This window comes from Equus caballus, chromosome 9 (assembly GCF_041296265.1).
Source record: "Equus caballus isolate H_3958 breed thoroughbred chromosome 9, TB-T2T, whole genome shotgun sequence".
In the NCBI taxonomy this organism is placed as follows: Eukaryota; Metazoa; Chordata; class Mammalia; order Perissodactyla; family Equidae; genus Equus; species Equus caballus.
The window spans coordinates 62,389,596-62,406,109 of record NC_091692.1 but is presented as its reverse complement, the minus strand read 5'-3'; the positions used below and the strand labels follow the sequence as shown (position 1 = coordinate 62,406,109).

Here is a 16,514-nt window from a genome sequence, read left to right as displayed (position 1 = left end):
AGGGAACCTAGATTCCTGAGTCACTAATTGGAAGAGAAGTCTGCAGACATGTATTAGGACTATTTTAGTGTATTAAATCACTGAGATTTTGGTGTTCCTTTATTCCTAGAGCTAGATAGACTAATGTTAACTAACTTACACAGTAAGCAAATTCTTCTTTCTACTTTGATTCTTATTATGACAATATATGTACAATTTTTCTATAAAAATTCTTTCTTCCATCTCTTAAGTTTTACGTGTTTTCTAAAACAATTCTAGGTGATATTACCACTCTGATTTATATTTATCAACTATACTCCTTGCTTATTAGCTGTGTGACCTTTGGCAAGTTTTGTAACCTCTCTGAACCTCTGACTTTTCATTTGTAAAATGGGAAAAATAACGCCTTCTTTGCAGAATTGTAGTAAGGATTAGAAATAAAAAGTATAAGCCACAGTGCCTGGCACATAGTACTACTCAATGCATGACAGTTATTATTATTGCCCTTCACAGATATAGACAGTAAGCTTCTAGAGGACAGAAACCAAGGTCCTCTACTCCCACATCCAACACAGTGCCTAACACGCATATAAATAAACAAATATTTACCAAGCGTTATTACGAAGAGGATGTACAATAAAATATAAAACAAATCGCTAAAATCAATCCATTAAAGAATTCTTTTAATGCTACCCCTGTCTTAAAAAATCCCAGCCTCAGTTGAATCAAACTGTTCCCTTCTCTGATACCAGTATACACACACACACACACACACACACACACACACACAGAGGAGTCAATCTCTAATAGCAAATGAAACTTGCTAATTCAACAAGAGTCCTAGACATTTTAATAGTTTACTTAAAAGAAGTACTAGCCTTTAGACAAATTTCCCGTAGTGAAATTTACTTGGTGAAATTATTCTGAGCTCACCTAATCTTAAAACCAGTTGGCAATGCCATGGCTGTAGACCATTCCATTTAATTTACGTCAGATTGAAATATAATATGCAGTGTAAACACTGGTTTCCAAGACTAGGAGAGCAGCTAAACCAAATTCAGCGGGAATAATCTTCACATTCAGTTTCTGGTAAGTTACTTTCTCATCCACTTCAAAATAAGACACAAAATACAATAGCTTCCTTTCACAAGTCTCTTTATCTACAACACGAACACAACTGATAACATGTCCCCTAAATAGCATGATGGTTCTGTTGACATTGGACCACATCCATGGACTCTGCTGGGACTAATGGAATATTTCCTCACCGTGTGAGAAAAACATCAGTGGCAACGCTTTACTGAAGAAGCATGTACCTGGCATTCCCATGTGGAAGAACTTGTTTTTCCAACAGAAGCACCCCAACTGCCTGAGGGCAAATCAAATCTTCAACAATACCCAAAACCTACAAGATCCCTTGCTCAGTTTTAAAAAAGAAATTGTTAACTACTTTGAGCACTACAGCACAAGAAGCTAACTTTAGCCCTACATTTTTATCACAAGGACACTGAAAGTTTGATTATAAAGCTACCAGAATTCAAGAAATATGGCAGCCTCTTTAGGGCATGGACTTGACTACGTCTCCCTCTGCTCCTTCCCCAGTGTCACAGCACAGCAGGCAGCCGGGAGTGACTCCCCAGTGTCACAGCACACAGCAGGCAGCCGGGAGTGACTGGCGCCAGGAGCAGAAAAGCTGCGAGCGAACTTGTCTCCCCTAGCTCCCTACCACCGCTGCAGAAAGCTAGTCCCCTGTGCCTCCTCTTGCCAGCTGAAAGGTAAGGAATATCTAATGACATAGATAAAAACACTCAGTTCTAAAAAAATGTTTGGATGAGTCACTGTCTTAAGCAATGGAACCACTGAGATGGGAAGGGCCCACAGCCTTCTCTGAGAGTGTAGAGGTGACGGTTAACGATGGAGGTCCTGGAGCCAGACAGTTTGAGAGCAGTCCCATCTCTGCCCCTTACTGGAGTATGACCACGGGCATACTTACACGCCCCGTGCCTTAGTCTCCACATTTGGAGAACAGAGATGACAATAACAGTACCTACCTCATAGGGTTTGCGTGAGGATTAAGTGACTATTTATCACTTAGAATGATGCCCAGCACACAGTAGAGCTCATCAAATGTTTAGTATTTTTAAATTTAGGGATGCAATCTCAACCCCAGGTAGCTGCATTTTGTCCCAATGGCAACCAAATGGGCAGCAGGCCGTCAGTATTTGGCATGCTGCCACCACACTAACTTCTCTTTAGGAAGTTAGAAACCACAAATTTTCCCCATCTGCCATGGTCTTTTATTGACCCAAGTGGACTGAAAAAAGGGAAGCCAATGGCCATCATCTCAAATGCAGAGGCACTGCTCCTAACTTTTGAAGAAGCTGACCTGAACTCATAAAAAATTGTATTACATATTCTGGATTAAAAATTGGAGAGATGATCCACGATTACACCAGTTCTACAAGGCTCTCAAGGCAATTAAGTGGAGACAAGATTTTCTTTGCAACAAAGGGTGCTGGAACAAACAGATACCAACATGGGAAACAGATTCCAACCCTTCCCTTATGCCATATATAGAAATTACCTCAAAATGGATCACAAACCTACATGTAAGAGGGAAAACTATTAAAAGTCTGGGGGAAAAAAACAAAAGAAAATCTTTGTGACACTGGGTTAGGCCAAGACTTCCTGAATAGTCTATTAAAAGTATAAACTATAGGGGCCGGCCCAGTGGCGCAGCGATTAAGTTCACATATTTTGCTTTGGCAGCCCAGGGTTCACCAGTTCCGGTCCCGGGTGCGGATCTACGCACCGCTTATCAAGCCATGCTGTGGCAGGCGTACCACATATAAAGTAGAGGAAGATGGGCACAGATATCTAGCTCAGGGCCAGTCTTCCTCAGCAAAAAGAGGAGGATTGGCAGCAGATGTTAGCTCAGGACTAATCTTCCTCAAAAAAAAAGTATAAACTATATAATAAAAAATTGATCAAGTGAACTTCATCAAGATTAAATACTGTTGCTCTTTGAAAGGTACAGTTAAGAAAACCAAAAGCCTACCAGACTATAAAACACATAACTGACTTCACATTATTTAAGGAACTCTTACAACTTAAGAAGAGGAAGACAGAATAACCCAATTTAAAAATTAGGCAAAATAGGGGCCAGCCCCATGGCCAAGTGGTTAAGTTCGTGCACTCCGCTTTGGCGACCCAGGATTTCACCCATTTGAATCCTGGGTGCGGACATAGCACCACTCATCAAGCCATGCTGAGGCGGCATGCCACATAGCACAACTAGAATATACGACTGTGTGCTGGGGGGCTTTGGGGAGAAGAAGAAAAAGAAAATGAGGAAGATTGGCAACAGATGTTAGCTCAGGGCCAATCTTTCAAAAAAACTTGGCAAAATATTTGAACAGACATTTCACAAAAGAAGCTATAGCAATGGCCAAATGAGCACATGAAATGATGTTGAACATCACAGACATCAGAGAAATGCATATTCAAAGCACAATGAGACATCATCACATACCCACTAAGACAGCTAACGTTAAAAAGACTGACGTCAAAAAGTTTGGGCAAATAGACACATGAAAAGATGTTCATCATCACTAATCATCAGGGAAATGCGAATCAGAACTACACCAAGATATCACCTTACATCTGTTAGAATGGCAAAAATAACCAAAACAAAAAGTGACAAATGTTGGAGAGGTTGTGGAGAAAAAGGAACCCTGTTGGTGGGAAGGCAAACTGGTGCACCCACTATGGAAAACAGTATGGAGATTTCCCAAAAAATTAAAAATAGAAATACCATATGACCCAGCCATCCCACTACTGGGTATCTATCCAAAGAACTTGAAATCAGCAATTCCAAAAGTCTGATGCACCCCTATGTTCATCGCAGCATTATTTACAATAGCCAAGATGTGGAAGCAACCTAAGTGCCCATCAACTGATGATTGGATAAAGAAGATGTGGTACATATATACAATGGAATACTATTCAGCCATAAAAAAGGATAAAATCGTCCCGTTCACAACAACATGGATGGACCTTGAGGGTATTATGCTAAATGAAATAAACCAGACAGAGAAAGATGAACTCTGTATGACTCCACTCATAGGTGGAAGTTAAACATATAGACAAAGAGAACTGATTGGTGGTTACCAAGGGAAAGGGGGGGGGGGTGGGGGGAGGGCACACAGGGTGAAGTGGTGCACCTACAACATGACTAACAATAATGTACAACCGAAATTTCACAATACCATAATCTTAATAAAAAGTTTAAAAAAAAAGTTTGGGCAAGGATGTGGAAAACAGGAATCCTCATATTTTGCTGGTGGGAATGACAATGGTCCAGCCACCTTGAAACACCATATACATGACTGCTCACGGCAGCATTATTCGTAATCGCCAAAAACAGGCAGCAACCAAACGTCAACTGGTGAACAGATAAATTGTGACATATGCTTACCACAGAATACCATTCAGCAATTTAAAAAAACAATAGAAGCAACAAAATAAGTGAATCTCAAAAATATTACACTAAGTGAAAGAAGACAACATAAAAGACTATACACTCTATCATTCCATTGTGAAATTTTAGAAAAAACAAAACTATATTGGGGCCGGCCCTGTGGCCGATTGGTTAGTTTCCCACACCCTGCTTCAGCAGCCTGGGATTTTGCCGGTTTGGATCCCGGGCACAGACATGGCACCGCTCATCAAGCCATGCTGAGGCAGTGTCCCATATGCCACAACTGGAAGGACCCACAACTCAAAATGTGCAACCATGTACCAGGGGGCTTTGGGGGTAAAAAGGAAAAATAAAATCTTAAAAAAAAAAAAAAAGAAAAACTATAGTTACAGAAGGCAGATTAGTGCTCACCAAGTACAAGAGAGAGGAGAGTGCTTCAAGTGCAGGGCACTGAAGGAAACCTTTAGGGTGAAGGAAGTGTCTACTGATCCTGAGGTTGGTTACACAACTGTATACAATTACCAAAACTTTCAAACTGTGCACTTTAAACTTGGGAATTTAAAACAAGCGAGCAAAGATCACTGTTTCTGTAAGTTCTACGGGCACTGAGAAGAATACGTAGTCTCCGTTTGTAAGGTAGAAAGTGCGCACACAGATACACACTATTATTGATAACACAAATTCTTGAGTATTCAATCAGACTACGTCTTAAAGAGCTATATTTTTAAAAAGAATGGACATGCAACTCTTTAGCTACCGTTTAGAAGGTTACAAACTAGAAGAGGTCAAGGTGAAGACTTTACAAAGGAGGAGGTTTCCACACAAGCATCTCTTCATTCCTCAGAAGTATTTAATTTTAAGACTAAAACAAAGAAAGGAATGTGTCATCTAAGAGTCAAGAAAAACAGAAATTTTCCTCTACACACACAGCCCGATGGTTTATTAAAACCTGCTTATAAAGAAAGGTACAAACGCATTTTTTAAAAAAACCCTAGCTTGCAATTTAAGTCATTTACTTCACTTAAAAAGCGAACAGAGAAATAAAATTAGCTGGGGGTTCTGGGTTTAGGTTCCAGCTGTGGATAAAAGAGCGAGGGACTCACCTCTGTGGTTCCGTCCTTGAAGCTCTCGCTGTAAGTGCTGTCCGGGGTGCTGCGCTGGTCATCCTTGAGGTAGGTGCTATGGCCCACCATGGAGGGGACGCCATACTGAGTCTGTTCAAAGATAACCACACGTTGCTCCTCACCGTCTCCCCTGGGGTAGTGCACGGGTGGGGCCATGAAAACCGGCGTGAAATCTTCAGCTTTCACCACTGTGATTCCTGACACGGGGACGACGGCTGGGCTCTCGGGGACATTCGTGCTGTACTGTTCCCGTTTTGAATTCTCCAGGTGGTCTTGATTTAGGGAAAGGTTTACTGGAACAGTCTTTAGGACCTGCACTCGGTTTTCTCCTCCACTCAAATTACTCTGGGCTTCACTGGTGCCAAGACAGTTTCTGCGTGTTTAAACCCGCCCCCCGCAACATAATAGAATTAGAAAAATCACTATTTTGCAACTCCTAATAAAATAACTGATGCAGGCAATAATCAGTGGATGCTAACGCCATTAGGAAAAAGGTTAACGGCGAACTCTACAACAGAACGCAATGAATCTTTGCATCGCCAGCAGTAGAACAACTACACATGTGCCTCCCGGTATCATGCAATCAGACCCACCTATAAAGACCTATTTCAAAAAAAAAAAAAGTTGACTCAATCTAAGCAAGCTTTATATCTAACTTACAGCTCTCAGGAAATACAGGAGCTGAAAGAATGACTTAAACAACATCAAAAAGAAACAATCACACAAACCAGAATGTAGCACATCTTACTGATCTGGTTTCTTCAATAAGTCAGAAGCATGAAAAAAGAAAGAAAAGTGGGGGCTTGTTCTAGATTAAGAGATTTAAAAGACATAATCAAATATGATGAGTAGATCTTGTTTGGCTCCTGATCTGAAAAAACGAAGAGGCGTTTATGAGGCAATGGGATTTTTGAGGGGATTGAATACGGACTGGGGGTTAGGTGATACTAAGGAAGTATTGTTAATTTAGCTGGATGTGATAATGATTTTGAGATTATGTAATACAATGTCCTTGTTTATTGAGAGATACAAATCAGCAGTGGTTAGAGGTGAAATGACATGATGCCAGGGACTTACTTTAAATACTATTGCAATAAAAAAAGAAAAGAAAGGAAAAGGGAAAGGATGAGATGAAGTAGGTGGAACAGTTATCGCTGGGGACCTGAGTGTTGGGAGCCTCATTATACTGTCCTCTTTACTTCTGGATATGTTTGAAAGGTTTCAAAAGAAGAAGTTTAAAATAGCTTTTCAAAAAAGGTGGAGACAGGAAAATAATTCAAAGGGAGGAACTGGGAAAAATATTTTTCACTGTTCTGTGGGCTAAACTCCTTGCAGGAAATATAAGATAATAAGAGTTTATCATTAAACTATTTTCACTAAATTGAGAAATAATATGAGCTCATTGATACCCTTAGCACTGAATTACTTTTGGGGCTTAAGAAAGTGGTATAACTGGGTTTACGTAAAACAAGATCTCTCAGATCTCAGACCTCCTGGCTGGTACAAAGAGAAAGGAAAAGATTTAAACAATTAATTCTTGCCAGGCTAGGATGAAATACTTTCATTTATACTATGGAATTCTGGGACAGAGCAGAAGGAAAGAGAAACTTATTAATGAAAGAGTACTGTGATAGCAAAATGATTTTACTAGGAAAGTCCCTGTGGTCAATAAAATTTGGGGTCACCTATCACTTATTTATGAGTTGTTCTGAATGACATGGAGAGAAAATACATGTTTTGCATGGAGCCCCGTCTCCCACGTCTACTTTTTAAAAACTAGCATGTGCTTTCTGGCAATTACTGGCATCTCTCACTGACAGAAATATTTGAACAAAATTGGTTCTTCCAAGAATTGAGCTCTCCTGGCTCCTCTCTGTAAAGAAAGTCCATTAGCCTCTGAGCATGCCTACCTCTCAAGCAGGATTTGGTATTTTTAGCTTTGATTTTTCAGATAAAACTTCAAAGTGAAGCTTGAGGAAAGAATGGCTCCACACGAACAAAGCCAACACAAAAATATCAAAACTTCTCTGAGTCTGTCACAGATCTGTAGAAATAATTCTAGAAAATAATCCTTTAAAGAATAAAATCACAAGTCTACAAACATTCTGGCTTTAAATAATAACCTGCTTTCATGGACAAATCAATACAGTGAATCTGTACATAAGACACAGTGAAAGTTTAGAAATTATGCTTAATCTGAATCCAGTTAGCTGGGTAATGCCAACACCCAGACCACCCATTTATATCAGCATTTCCTAAACCCCACTGTTTAGAACATTGCATGGAATACTCATAAATGTTCCTCAAAGAAAGGAGTTCATGATAAAATCAGTATTAAGAAAAGAAACCATTGCCATTAACAAGACCACCCTAGGTGGGTCACAAACACCGTGAGCACAGTAAAGGCCCCCAGGTGTTCCTTCGCCTGTTGAATTGTAACCCAGAATTTCCCAAACTCATTTATCCCAAGCCCTTTTGTGGAGGATTAACTATTAATACGTGTGTATAATGTCCTGAATGTTGGGTATAGAAGAGTTGGTCTACGTTTATTAGCTACCAAAGTAATTATTCAGTTTCTGCTCCTCTGGGCTTTGCACAAGCACAGACCTACTGGCTTTGCTAAAATATTCGAAGTTAACCAACTCCTCTATAGTTAGAGTTCATTTCAGGCCAAATTTCCTAATTTTTTAATCCATGCCAAACACATGAATTTTAAACAAGAAACACAAGTGAAAATATTTTGAACATTGTTATAAACAAACAAATAAGCAAACTACGGAGTTGTATAAATCTAGTTGTCATTATTACCATATGGTAAGGAAATAATCGATCCAGCACCATCCTATAACGTGTAACTATGCCTCCATAGAACGGCATCAGCTTTAGAAGCTGACGCCAGAGAACCTCAGAAGGACATCCAAAAAATGGATGATTCGAACAAAGTAAGAATTATTGTGAGATACTGACTCACCTGTGATAGAATTTAAACTCGAAACAAATATTATAATTCAAGAAAAAAATGCAATGCTAAGAATGTTACATTAAATTGTACTTTTTAAAAAATTTGCATCATGTCACAGACATTTGTAATGATATCATGTTAGCACATGGCACCTTAAGTAGTGAATACACTGCAGATCAAATGATATCCTTCCAAATTACACTCAACCAGAAGTCTACTAAGCCGTAATTAGTCTATACAAGGTTGTTTCATCTACACCTCACTGACATTTTTTTTAAGGTGCTTCATTGAAGTCACAAAAATAACCATCAAAATACGAGTGGCTGTCACTCTTCAAAGTTGTTTTAAAAGATGCTTTAACAAAAAATGGCCTTTTTTGCCTATGATGATGCAGACAGAGCACACACCTTAGACCCATTTTTCCCTGACTCCGGTATGAGTACTGGGATAGGACTTAGCAGACAGCATATGCTTGGCTTAATAAACACTGGCTGGATGGAGGAAAAGTTACAGACCCGAAGAGCGTCAGCCTCTTTCTCCCTGTCATCACTGCTGCCCACTAGGGCCCAGAGCCCAGGGCAGCGTGGAGCCTCAGAAGGTCCCTGTGGAACTGCACTCAGATGCACACGGCCTTAATCTTCAGCTGGGGGTCTACCTTGGAGGTGATGCATAGCAAAGGGCTGCTTGTTGGTGAAGTGGCCCCCACTGCTAGTCACATAACAAGATCATAACGTCCCAAACAGTTCCTATCAAGACCAGGTAGGATTCTGACATATATCCTAGCAGGAGATTTCATTGCTCATGGCTTCATATTTCCATGGGAAAAACCTCCAACAGAAAAGCACTGTGGCGTCTCCATCCCTCTGCAGGGGAGCTGGATTGGTGAGTTTGAGAGAAGTAGCTGAGAAAGGTGGTTCAGTTCTTTCTGGTACCCTCTTTATGTCTGAATCACCTTGGCCAAAGACAGGGGACACTCCAGTCACCCTTGCCATACCATAAGTGGCCTGTCCCTTCAGGGAGGCCTGAAGTCCTGCCTGGGACTGGATGAGCAGACACAGCTAAGTCAGGAATGAAACGTTACAAACTATGGAATCAAAATCACATTCTCTAATTGGCTTTATCAGAAATAAAACTGATTTTTATTTTTTTCAACTTCAATCTATCTGACTGTGTCTTGTTTTTCAACGGGTTCTTAATTCAGGATTGCAGGAAAGGGGTGTTACACAATGATCTCTGACATCCGTCCTGCCCCCGCACCCTGACGGTGTCCACTGCTACCCCTGGCTCCCCACCAGCTGCCTCCCTGGGCTGAGAAACAGCCCCAACCCCTTCCTCTCCCCTCATTGAAATCAAGCTTCTGGTGTCTCACTCCCTCACAGGTCTCATCACAGGTAAACAGCAATGGGGTTGACAGAAAAGTTCACCCCAGCAGTGGTCTATCTTGCCAGCATATCACCTCTAACTCTTCGGATTTTCAGCCTCCTTGGAAGGGGGGTATCTGAAGAGCCTGCTGATGACCCTTGGGTGCACAACCAAAAAATGCAATTTGCTCTCCCTACTGAGATCCGGATTTGGTCCAGAATCCAAAAGACAGACAGAGGAAGCTAAGCTTCTTGACATCTCCTCACAAGAACAAAATTTATAGTTTAACATTGTAGTTTTCAAAAAACATAGAAAAAGAGTTATTCTGGAAGCCAGGCATATTCCTTTACATAACATCATACCTTTTATCCTGGTCTTCTTGGCTGTCACTTGCTTTGCTTACAGACAGCAGCCTCTTGTCTCGAGGAACCTGGAAACATCACCAACCATCAGTCAGATTTACATAGATGCAACCGTGACCACGCACAGAGCTAGATACCAGCATTAACAAAGAAACCAAAATGAAATAGTCTCCAGGAAGAGCTGGCAGATTTGTTATTGTAGCAAGTGTGGCAATGACAGTGGACCAGACACTAAGGGGTGATGATAAACTTAGGGCCACGACAATCCTGATTCTGCTGTGCACTGCTGACTTAGCCAACTCTCTCTGGATCTGAGCACCTTCCGAGCCCTCCACATCCTGGGAGTAGATGAGGGGAAAGGAGCACCACGAGTGGAGGGTGACATCTACACCCTTGAGCAGACAGAAAACATCTTGGAGTTACAACAAGCATCCTCTTAAGGAACGGGGAGTGACCCTCCACTCTGATGAGGGACTTCAGGTGCTGACCTGGAGGGGAGCAAACTGGGCATGGGGCAGCACTGGTCAGTGGGGAGCGGCATCCAATACACCTGGACCACCCTTTACCCACCACCCTCCCCACATAGCTGACAGACTTGCTTTCACAATTTTTCTTCTAATGCACTTTTTTATTGTCTTCACAACCACAACACCAACATATTGCCTGAAAGATTATTGAAAAAGTGCTGCTTGAAAGAAGGGACACCCCACCAGCTGTGTTTCTGACCACCATCTAATCGCCTTACTGCATCACACGTCATTTACGTATCTCTGCCATAGTTCTCAAACATGTGAGTAGTAGGTTTGGATTTGTTTGGTTGGTTGGATGATTTTTGTTTTTTGTTTTGTTTTGTTTTGTTTTGTTTTGCTTGATCTCCAGATCTTCCTTCCAGCCAAACTCCTTTGCACCCAAAAGACAGTCTGCACTATTTTGACATAAAAGAACATTCATAAGAAGCATTCCTCTTTTGGACTCCTCCAGCAATTTTTATGGTTTGCACTCACCTGATATATTTGCAAGCCCAGTCAGCAGTCTAGGGAGGCAAAACAGCAGGGCGGATAAGATCTGAGAGCGAGACCAGATTGTCTGGCTTCGAATCTCAGCTCTACCACTAACTAAGCTCTGCTTAACTTTCCTCATCTGTAAAATGGACATAATGATAGTCCTATACCTCACAGAAGTTTTAGTAAAATTAAATGAGTTAATTTTTTTTAAAGCACTTAGAGTGTCTGGTACTTTTTAAGTATTTGTTAAATAAAAATAAAATAAATCAATTGTAAGTCTTTCATTCAAATGTCAATTTTGAGGGTCTACAATGAACCAGGCATTGCTAAGTGCTAGATAGAAATGAGATGACTAAAACGTAGCTCCTATCATCTACTGAAGATGACAGATAAACACAGAATTTCAATATCTAGTATAGCAATGTTCATAACAGCATTGTTCACAAAAGCCAAAAGGTAGAAACAACCCAAATATCCATCTACAGATGAATGAATTTTAAAAATGTGATATATACAAACATTGGAATATTATTCAGCCTTAAAAATGAAATTCTGATACATGCTATAATACGGATGAGCCTTGAAGATGTTATGCTAAGTCCCATGTGACTCAATCTATCCACGTCCCTCTGGATGCCCGCCTCTTGGTTCAGCCTTCAACTCTTGCCTGGGCTGTTGCATCAGCCGCCTAACTGGTCTCTCCTCTCCTTCACTTAGTCGCTGAAATCCCTTCCGGATCTATTAGGAAGATCCACACAGGTCTGATCCCATTATGCCGTTACTTAAAACTCTTCAATGCTTCCCATAACTCTCAGGAACTTAGCCTTCAAAAGTTTCCCGCCTCAACTTGGGCGGTCCCAGTCACTGCCGTGCACACAGTCGCACTGTAGCTCCGACCTGCAATGCTCCTTCTCACAGCAGAGCCATCAAACAAAGTCCTCTCTGCCTGCAACACACCCCACTCCCCCACTCCACCCTACCCATGCCTTTGCCAGGTTGACTCATGAGCATACATTAAGACCCATTCAATGTCCACATCCATGATTAGATTACAATCTCCAAGAGTATCTACCTTTGTGCATAGCTATGTCTCAAGTACCTAGAATGTAGTAGGTCCTCACTAAATACTTGTTGAAAGAATGAATGAATCAATCAAAATGGCCCAGAAAAAGCAAAACAAAAGAAGTAGAAGAATTAGGGATTCCAAACACCAACATATGTTAGCAACCCATGGAAGTGAATGTTTACTGTTGCCAAGATGCACCAATGCAATGTGAGCTCTGAGCAGACTGCCCAGTCTTCAGATTTGGGTACACGCAACGAAAGCGGTTATTAACCTTTGGGTTTGCTTCCATCTGGGCCATTTTGAACCATGTTTACCTTTGGCCTCCTAAAGATTGTCCTCATTAGAGAAACTGAGACTTCTGGACTCAGGCCCCTCTCTTGAGTCTAGACCCACATTACTGTCTATCAGACAGACCTACCTGGACATCCTACAAGCATATCAAATTCAACACACAATTATCCTTCTCTCCAAAGCCTTTCTTCTGTACTCTTTGTCTTGGTTAATCTGAGAACCATCTTAGACATCTTGCTCCTAGTTATGGTGTCTCCCCACCAACTCATATACACACACAATCAGTTGCCAGCTTTTATTCAAACAAATACTTAACAACTTCCCAAATACACTGCTTGGTCTCTATTTAGTGTCTCTGTCAGTGGCTTACTTAGGGAAAATCTTACAAATGCTGACCCAGGGAACCCCCACTACTACCTCTTACTTCATCATTTTTTACCTGGACTATTGCAGTGGACTGCTCACTAGATTCTCTGCCCATAACCCAACTCTCTGCTGCTGCTGCTGCTGTAAAATGTGTAAATCATTTCTCCAATCTATCAGGCTTATGTTCAAAATCCTTCAATATTGGAGGCAACAATGCCAAATGGTATGATAGAAGGATCATAGGACATTTCATTTTCTTCTTTAATCCTTCCTGCATTTTCTATAACGTATATGTAAAGCCTAAAATAAAAAGCTGATTTTTAAAAACAATTTCAACAGCTTATGAATATTTATTAGGTCACTTATTCACTCATTCATCCAGCAAAACAACAAGGCCGTGCACCTAGCCCTGGATGCCCATTTGGGAAAATAAAGCCCAGCCCACCAGCCCAGCCTCTTCCTCAGGAAGCCACTGCCTTCCTGACCAGTCTTGATTGCCCATCCCCTTCACTCACCCCTCACAGTTCAGCAAGACTGATTACTTGCAGTCCACTGAGTATAAGCTGGAGTTTGATACCCCGTATTTTCTCATCTCCTGTTCCTTTTGCCTGAAATGCTCTCTCTTCGTCTCTCTACCAGATGAACCCTCTTCTGCTTCCCAGTAGAGTTGCCATTGCTTCCTCTGGAAGCCTGAGTTCTCTGGAAGGCTGCTGTATTCTCCTCACTGTTCCTGGAGCACATCCCTTTGTGGGGGAGCACATCCCCACAGCACTTAGCAGCATGCATTGTGGCTAGAGGTTTACAGAACTGAGTCTGTGATGGACAGTGACCTCTCTGAAGTCTTAAACTGCATCCCTCCTGCCTTTGGATATCCAATCCACCCCCATAATATCTGTCACCAGCACCCTCAGGGGAAAAATAAAGTAAGACAAAGTAAACCAAACCACTTTAAAAACTAACATATGAAATAAAAATAACTAATGGAGTCGTCATGTTTTTCAGTCATGCCTGAAATTCATCCAAAGGTCACACGCCACTTTGGAGCTGCTATTGGTAAATAGCTTAAACTGAATAGAAAACTGGTCTGACGTTTCAGCTCTTAAATTATAAGAGATTCTAGAAATATGGTTATCTTCATATAAGTAGCTTAAAATGAATTTTTAAAATTTGAACCCATTTTCAAATGGGTAAATGGATTCAGAAAAAGGTATTTTTTAAATGACGGACAGCGTTATGGACTGAATTGAGACCCCAAAGTTCCTATGTTGAAGCCCTAACCCCCAATGTGACTGCATTCGAAGATGACCTTTAAGGGGGTGAGTAAGGTTAAATGAGGTCACAAGGGTGGGGCCCTAATCTAATGGGACTGATAGCCTTATAAGAAGAAGAAGAGACCCCAAGCGTACGTACACACAAAGGACACGTGAGAACACAGTGAGGATGCAGCCATTTGCAAGCCCGGAAGGAAGAGACACCTCCCAGAAACTAACCCTGCTAGCGCCTTGATCGTGGACTTCCAGCTTTCAGAACTATAAGGAAATAAATTTCTGTTGTTTAAACCCCCCGTTCTGCGGTGTCCTGTTGTGGCAGCCTGAGCAGACTAACACAGACAGGGTAATGAAACAGATATTAGGAAATGCACAGGATGGTCCTATAACCTTGAGTAAATCCCACTTAGTTGCCTGAACTATAAAATATAAAACCTGATGGGCTTCACTATGGTGACAATTTAAAAATGTAGGTGAAAAGAATCTGAAATGTATAAACTGTTACACCAAGAGATGCCTTTGCAGTTTCCAAGGACAGGGACCACCATTTCTTGAGCACCTGCTGTGTGTCACACACCCTCCTCTCTCTGACAAAGCCCACCACTATCCCCGCGGGGTGATGTTCTTCAACCTTAGGAGCAAGGAAAAATGGTGTATTTTACCAAAAGAATCAACTACTGCTTACAAAGAGGTATAAAAAGTCCATGGAACTTAAAGGGTAAGACGGCAGCAATCGTTACAATAATTTATCTTCCCAAAGTTTATACTCAAACAACAGAATCTCTTTTTTTCCATTAACATTTTACTTTACTACAGAATGAAGGTGTATCCTCAAAGGAGACTAAACTTTGTTATAACTTTAATACCAGCATATATAAGCTGTGAGCATCAGAGGGCTAATTCAGGCCTGAGAATGACCATGTGAAAAGAGTTGTTGGGAACAAGACTAATTCTTTCCATAGACATTAAAACGTTTCAAGCAAAAATATAGTAAAGCTTGTGTGAAGTAAAAGGAGCCATGTAACTCTACTGGTCCACACAGTCTTAGAAAATATATTATTTCAGTATTTTGTATCCTAAACGAATAAATTAACCATGGAAAATGGTAATTCAACAGAAAGAGTTATAGACTTGGCTACAACTTGAGTTTTATGTAAACTTCCTACTCTACATCTCAAAATATTTTTAGAAGGCAATATTTCAACTTTCCTTTAAATATTAAAAATGTGAGGGGCCAGCCTCTCACATTTTGTGAGTGGCATAGCAGTTAAGTTTTCGTACTCCACTTTGGCAGCCTGGGGTTTGCCGGTTCACATCCTGGGCGTGGACCTAGCACCACTTATCAAGCCTTGCTGTGGCGGGCATCCTACATATAAAATAGAGGAAGATGGGCACAGATGTTAGCTCAGAGTTAATCTTCCTCAAAAAAAAAAAAGAGGAGAGGTAATCCAGGTACCATATTTACTAATACTTAACTATCCTCTGAACCTACGGGAAATAAAATACGCTGCTTCCATAAATTACTAATTATTTTCATTTTGGGGTATGCCTCTCTTTCTCATTAATAAAAAATGAATGCCACCTAGGTATTTGAACAGGTATCTGAAGTTATGTCCATTCCACAGGGATGGAATAAAATCTATTTAAAAAATAACAATTTATTTCTTCAAAATATATCATAATATATTTCTTCAAAGCCTTACAAAATATTCACTAACATATTAGCTTGATATAGTTATAAAAGTTACAAACAGAAGTTGTAATGAGCCTAGTGATTGAATCAGAGTCACTTTAATGACATGTCATTAGATATTAAAGATCAATAAAACTGTCAAGTGTTAACTGTTTTTTATCATAAAGAAAAATTGCTTTCCAATTTCTTTCTAAGGATGACACCATTTCTGAACATTATATATTAAAACAAAAGTCTAATAAAGCTGAATCCTCAAGAAACAGCCTAGTACATGAAGCAGTCTAATTTGTAAGTTCTCTGCTTCTCTACCATCCTCAATAAGTTTTGAGATTTTTCACTCCAAAACATTTAGAATTCATCCTTGTGTTTTTCAAATGAGCTCTTCAGTCAAAAAGGATTAAAACATATAAAACCACCACAAAGAAAAGCCTACCATGAAATCACAATGGTTTTTCAGGCTCCTTTTTTTTCCAAGCGCTACCTGTTCACTGTAGGAAACTGCCCTATGTACATGAAATGTAGTATAGGCCCTAAAACATCCTTTCATCTGGCCCAAG

General features: G+C 40.6%; 1 protein-coding gene across 5 annotated transcripts in view; it reads right to left on the bottom strand.

The window, feature by feature from the left end:
* The window catches only part of GRHL2 (grainyhead like transcription factor 2), a 156,774-nt gene that overhangs the window by 92,186 nt on the left and 48,074 nt on the right, over nucleotides 1–16,514 (bottom strand). For all 5 annotated transcript variants that reach the window (XM_014728223.3, XM_005613235.4, XM_014728224.3 and 2 more), the window contains exons 3-4: nucleotides 10,270–10,337; nucleotides 5,563–5,956 (exon numbers count right to left, since the gene is read on the bottom strand). In XM_014728223.3, coding sequence (XP_014583709.1) covers nucleotides 5,563–5,956; nucleotides 10,270–10,337 — 462 coding nt within the window. The remainder of the gene's footprint in view (nucleotides 1–5,562; nucleotides 5,957–10,269; nucleotides 10,338–16,514) is intronic.